The sequence below is a fragment of the Brassica oleracea genome, chromosome C7 (genome assembly GCF_000695525.1).
Source record: "Brassica oleracea var. oleracea cultivar TO1000 chromosome C7, BOL, whole genome shotgun sequence".
Taxonomy (NCBI): Eukaryota; Viridiplantae; Streptophyta; class Magnoliopsida; order Brassicales; family Brassicaceae; genus Brassica; species Brassica oleracea.
Window position 1 is genome coordinate 38,992,398 of NC_027754.1, and position 6,157 is coordinate 38,998,554.

At 34.3% G+C, this 6,157-nt stretch overlaps 2 protein-coding genes across 2 annotated transcripts; both read right to left on the reverse strand.

Annotated features, from left to right (window-relative positions):
- Positions 1–1,319: 1,319 nt before the first annotated feature.
- Positions 1,320–2,538, reverse strand: LOC106305064 (extensin-like). Its single transcript, XM_013741444.1, has one exon. The coding sequence runs from the start codon at positions 2,506–2,508 to the stop codon at positions 1,465–1,467; it is 1,044 nt and encodes a 347-aa protein (XP_013596898.1). The 5' UTR covers positions 2,509–2,538; the 3' UTR covers positions 1,320–1,464.
- Positions 2,539–3,897: 1,359 nt separating this feature from the next.
- LOC106304631 (nodulation protein H-like) lies at positions 3,898–5,607 on the reverse strand. The gene is made up of 5 exons (XM_013741031.1): positions 5,393–5,607; positions 4,965–5,182; positions 4,423–4,861; positions 4,194–4,349; positions 3,898–4,121 (listed from the first exon to the last, which is right to left on the reverse strand). The coding sequence occupies exons 1-5, from the start codon at positions 5,420–5,422 to the stop codon at positions 3,954–3,956; spliced, it is 1,011 nt and encodes a 336-aa protein (XP_013596485.1). The 5' UTR covers positions 5,423–5,607; the 3' UTR covers positions 3,898–3,953.
- Positions 5,608–6,157: the final 550 nt, after the last annotated feature.

Below are 6,157 nucleotides of genomic sequence, written 5' to 3' on the forward strand. Positions count from 1 at the left end.
AAGAAAAAAATAAAGAGTAAATATCTCCAGTCATATGACTAAAGGGATACTTTTCAGAATATACTAAAGGATATAACTAAAACTAAGAAATTTAGCTCAAGTTAAAAGCTTAGCAGTTCAGTTAACAACAAATAATAGCTGATTCTATCGTCAAGTTGTATTTAGTTTTGAATTATTCTTAGGTACCCTCTAGGAGTTCACCGGTCAATAGGATTGTGTTATTTCAAATTTGATTTCTTTTATAAAAAGAAACAAAATATTGTCAAGTTATAATATGTTTTTAAAATAAAAAGATAAAAAAATAGTAGTAATTACAAAAAAAATATTTTTAACGTTGTCAGGAAAAACTAATCCCTAAATCCTAATCCTTAAACCCTAAATCCTAAAACCTAAACCATTGGGTAAACCTTAAACTCTTGGATAAATCCTAGACTCTAAATAAAAAACACTAAACACTAAAACACTCAAGGGTTTAGGATTTAGAGTTTAAGATTTTAGTGTTTAGTATTTTTGATTTATCCAAGGGTTTAGAGTTTACCTAAGAGTTTAGGGTTTCGGATTTAGGGTTTAGGGATTAGGATTTAGGGTTTAGTGTTTTACTGACGATGTTAAAATTTTTTTTTTTTTTTTTTGTAACTACTATTTTTTTTTTACTTTTATTTTAAAACATAATATAACTTGACAATATTTTGTTTCATTTTTTAAAATATATCAAATTTGAAATAATGAAATCCTATTGGTTGTTGAATCTAAAAGTTCATCCTAGGGAGTGAACCCAAGAATAACTCTTTAGTTATTAATTAAGATAGATTATGTTTTTCTTCAACTAATTGATATGCATAACGAGAAGAATTAAAATATTATATTTTGCAACAATAAAATTGGACATTATCGCAATCTAAAAAAATCTTTACAAAAAAAAAATCAAAGATTTGAACCACGAAATGAAAATTAGATATCCATTAATATGTGGCAGATCATAAGATTATGAAACAAACAAAAAATTGGAGGAGGCAACAGAAAGAAGGTGATTAGCCATGCAAGAAGAAAACGTTTATGTAAACTGAATTATACTATTAGAATCACGAATAAAAAGGAAAAGAAACATCCATTTCGTGTGCTAAATGGTTCTGCTTCTTTCCTATAAGATGGCACTCGTTGGAATGAAGACTTTGATATATATTCCTAACGATCTCCCAAGTCAAAACAAATTATTTCTCTTGAGAGGATTTGATCTCACGTAGTTGAATGAGATGAAATTTATTGGTTTTAAACATGTCAGTTGCGGATACAAAAGAAAAAGAAGAAAAGAGAAAGAAAGCCATATATATTCATTAATTAAAACGTATAACGAAAGAGGCGTCCATAGGATATAGACGACAACACTATTGCATGACTAAACGAACCAAAACAAGAACAAAACCATTAAAGAAAAAAAAAACTAATCAGAATGAAAAAAAAAAACTAGTACATGATGTGACAAGTGAAACGAACTAGAGAAACAAAGTAGGGATCGGTGAAATATCCCCAAATGGCATCTTCGCATTCATTTTTCATGTTGACGACAAGATTGCAACAATAGTCACTGACTTGAAACATCCTCGTGTAGAAACTAAACGCCATCTGCCCACGACATTCTCCAACAGGTCCCATGTTTCTCACACAACTTCCAAAGTGTTCCAGTGGACTCTGATGGTGATGATGTTCCAGAGGTGGATTTGATGGCTCGCTAGGAGGCGATGACTCATCACCACCGCTTGGTGGTGGAGGAGATGGAGACTTCTTGGGAGTTGGAGGCGGAAGAGATGGTGTTGGTGGAGATGGAGACTTCTTTGGAGTTGGAGTCGCAAGAGATGGTGTAAGCGGCGGTGGAGATATTTTGGGAGTTGGATGAGGAGATAGTGTAGGTGGCAGGGAAGACATTTTGGGTGTTGGCGGCGGTGGAGATGGAGACTTCATTGGAGTTGGAGCCGCAAGAGACGGTGTTGGTGGGGGTGAAGATATTTTCGGAGTTGGAAGAGGAGATGGTGTAGGTGGCAGCGAAGACATTTTGGGTGTTGAAAGCGAAGGTGCAGTTGTTGGCCTTGGCTGTGGAGATATTTTGGGAGTTGGAGTTGGAGGAGATGGTGTTGGCTGCGGTGGAGACATTTTGGGAGATGGTGTAGGCGGCGGTGGAGATATTTTGGGAGTTGGAGGAGGAGGATATGGTGTCGGTGGAGGAGGAGACGTTTTGGGAGCTGGAGGCGAAGCTGACGGTGTTGACGGAGAAATGGAAATGGAAATGGCTGGAGCAGATCCGTTGCTATGAGTACACTTCCAGACTTTGGAATCTCCATAGTTGAATTTATGGGAAGTGCTCGTTAACATTAAGTTTCTGTAGGTATTCGACGGATGTGGCCATCCTTTGATGGGGTTTGGCCAGAATCTCAGGTCTTTTCCTAAGGTTATGGTCGGAAAAATTACGAGGCAGAGGAAAGCTGCTGCCACGAGGAACATGGAGCTTTTCATGGTTTATGGTGGAAAAAAAAGAGAGGAAGATTTGTGAAGGAAGTGCATAAACAAATCTAAGGCACGACTATATACGCTTATATATACAGAAAACGGTTGGGTTAAAAGTATCTCAAATCTAGTGAAGAATATTTAAGTTATTCGCTATTATCACGATCTTAAAGTGATAAAAAATGATCAAAATATCTATCTCCAAATATTTGGAGAGCCGTGCTCACCCTCACCAAAAAGAATTTGGAATTTACTGTATTTTACTGGTGTGTAATGTGTAAACTAAAGTGTAATATTAAAAGAATTATTCTTGGGTTCACTCCCTAAGCAACCAATAGGATTGTGTTATTTCATATTCGATATCTTTTAAAAAAAATAACAAAATATTGTCAAATTATATTATCTTTTTAAAATTAAAAGGTAAAAAAAAAAATAGTAGTAATTACAAAAAAAAAATATTTTTAACATCGTCAGCAAAACATTAAACCCTAAATCTTAATCCCTAAACCCTAAATCCTAAACCCTAAATCCTTGGGTAAACCCTAAACTCTAGGATAAATTTTAAACTCTAGGATAAAATACTAAACCCTAAAACTCTAAACCCTAAATCCTAAACCTTAAACCGTTGAGTGTTTTAGTGTTTAGTGATTTTGATTTAGAGTTTAAGATTTATCCTAGAGTTTAAAATTTATCCTAGAGTTTAGGGTTTACCCAAGGATTTAGGGTTTAGGATTTAGGGTTTAGGGATTAAGATTTAGGGTTTAATGTTTTGCTGACGAAGAGTTTACTCAAGAGTTTAGGGTTTACCCAAGGATTTAGGGTTTAGGATTTAGGGTTTAGGGATTAGTATTTAGGGTTTAGTGTTTTGCTGACGACGTTAAAAATATTTTTTTAATTTTTTTTCTTCTGTAGCTGCTATTTTTTTTTTAATTTTTTTAATTTTAAAAACATAATATAATTTGATAATATTTTGTTTCTTTTTTTAAAAGATATCGAATTTGAAATAATAAAATCTTATTGGCAAGAATAACTCTTATTAAAATGTCTTTGATTAGATAATTGAAACTCTTGTGTATTTACAGTATTGATTTACGTCGAGAAATGCTCAATATGAATAATATTAAGCCCACCATACAAGCATATTTCATGCATAAAACAAGATTCTTGATAGTCTTCTTGGGCCCATTTTCAAGGTCTATACCATCTATGAGGATAGAATCTAAAAAGACCAAATTGAGAATAATTTTTCACATTCAAACTTAATTGATCTCTAAAAGCGTAATCTATCGTCCATTCCCTTTACAACTATGGATGGATACTAGAGGAAAAGATCAACAAGTAGTTGAGCAGAAAAAAAAACAGAATTTTTCATAACAAGAAGACTTTTTTTTTTTTGCATTTCGCAAAACATTTAGTCAAATATAGAAGAAAGAGTCATTAGATAACCAAAAAAACTAGTAATCTGCTATTAGAAACTTCTCGTACTCGGTCCCATTCAATGTCTTGTTTACATCTTCCCAATTCTTGATATGATCCGACAAATCTCCTCTGTGTATTTTCACCTGTCTGCTTGACAAATCCTTCACAGGAATGCTCAAAAACTCCTGAACTTGCTTCAACTTCTGCACCAAACACCAAAAGGAGTTAAACATCCACTACAAACTTTGCTTCTAACGTTATGATAAAACCTTTACCGTTCGATTTGTTATCAGATCTTCATAGAAAACAACCATATGACGAGTGGTATTGAAATACTCCAAAGCCTTTGCCGCTAAACTCTCTGTTTCTTGTAAATCATGGATCAATGATGTCGAGTTAATAACAGGCTTGTACCTAGAAAGTGCATCTGCCTACAACAATCCCAAAATAAAAAAAACCAAAAACAAACGAAACATTATTAAATGCATATAAAAAATACAAAACCTCTTCAGGAGAATGGACATGAGACTTGTGAGTTCCATTCAACAGCTTAGCGAAACGGTCATAAGAGTTTGCCAACAGAGAAACCATTCTTCTCAGAGGATTCCTTCTGAACAAGAATATAGCCGAGACGCCTCTCCGGTTAAAGTAATCTACAATCTCCACATGGTTAGCCAACAAGCCTTGGTTAAGCATCCATTTGAACCCAATCGCAGCAGAGCATTCGTTCTTCGAAGCGCTCGTGAACCAATCGAGATTATAAACTCTATCGAGAGTCTCGACGATCGAAGACACGTTCTTTCTTCGATCCATAACCGAGAAGATCTCTCCGTTGGAACTCACGTTGTCGTGGCTGTTCAGCAACGTTTCGAACCAACCGCTTCCTGATCTCTGCATCGAGAGTATCGCAAAGAACCTCACTGGATTGTGCCCACATTCAGCTCTGTTTTTTTTAAACGAAACACAGAAACAGAGCATAAAAAACAGAGCATAAGAAACAGAGTGTCGACACACAGACAAGAACAGAGAGATAGAGAGTAGTTTACCGATTAAACGTCTGTGGCTTTGGGTAATGAATCCGAGTGAGAACGTGTAATGAGTGAGAATCAACAGGACTTGGAACGAGCTGGGAGCTTTGGAAACTAAACTGTTTTAAGCAAACAGAGCAAATGTAGAGACCACAGACCATTGCAAACACTAAGACTATCATTCTTAAGAACAGAGGTGACTTCTTTGGTTGCTTTATTACAATCGATGCACTGTCCTGTTGCATTAACATCAAATCAAATCTTTAGACTTGAGTGAATCTTCAATCTTGAGATCAAGAATATACATAATAAAAGGTAGAAACTTTGAATCTTTATGACGAAAGAAACAGAGTTTGCAGGTAGATTAGAGTGATGAAGCATACATGCAGAGATGCCCAGAAGCTTATTAACAGAAAAGATCTACGAGAGAGAGAGAAAGAGAAGACCTTTCCGAATAAACAGATAAACTCCGCCATTGATGCTTCTAGAAGCCGAGGAAGCAAAAGAGCAGAAGGTTAGATAGAGAGAGGAGATATATTGATTCATGAATCCATCTTCTTGGTCCAGAGAATCTGAGGAGAAAGAAGAAGAAGTAGCCAGAAGAGTTTGGTATTTGAGCAAAGATTTTGTATAAAACTATAAAAGTTTCCCTCGTGGAAAGTCGAGCCACTGTCATTAAGACATGGGGACTGTCTTTTTCTCCTTCGCTAATTTATCTCAGATTTATATTAATTAATTAATTATATCATTAATCTATTAATATTTCCTTGTTTTGGGGTTGACTTGTTAAAATATTTCATGTTAAATTCTTGAGTTATGAGCATTTTTATAGGGAAATTTTCACTTTGATACCACATAAATTAGGAAATTTTAAAATATATATTATTTCAAGTATTTCAATGTTGGTTACCATATCAAAACATATTTCAAATGTTTTATTTTGAGTTATTTATAATAAATTTCTTAACATTTAAGATAACTATTTAACAAAATAATAACTTAACATTATGAGATATTATGGCGAAGTTATTTAAAGGAGATACTCTAATTTGGAAGTAGTAAATCATAAGTGGACTAAGCCCCTTAAACTAACAACTTTTAAAAATCTAATTTTGGTCTAATCATTTATCTAGTTTTTTTTGGGTTAAATCAATAATGCACTACTTTGCACTATTTATTCGATCATTTAAACGAGGCTTGTTTACAGACGA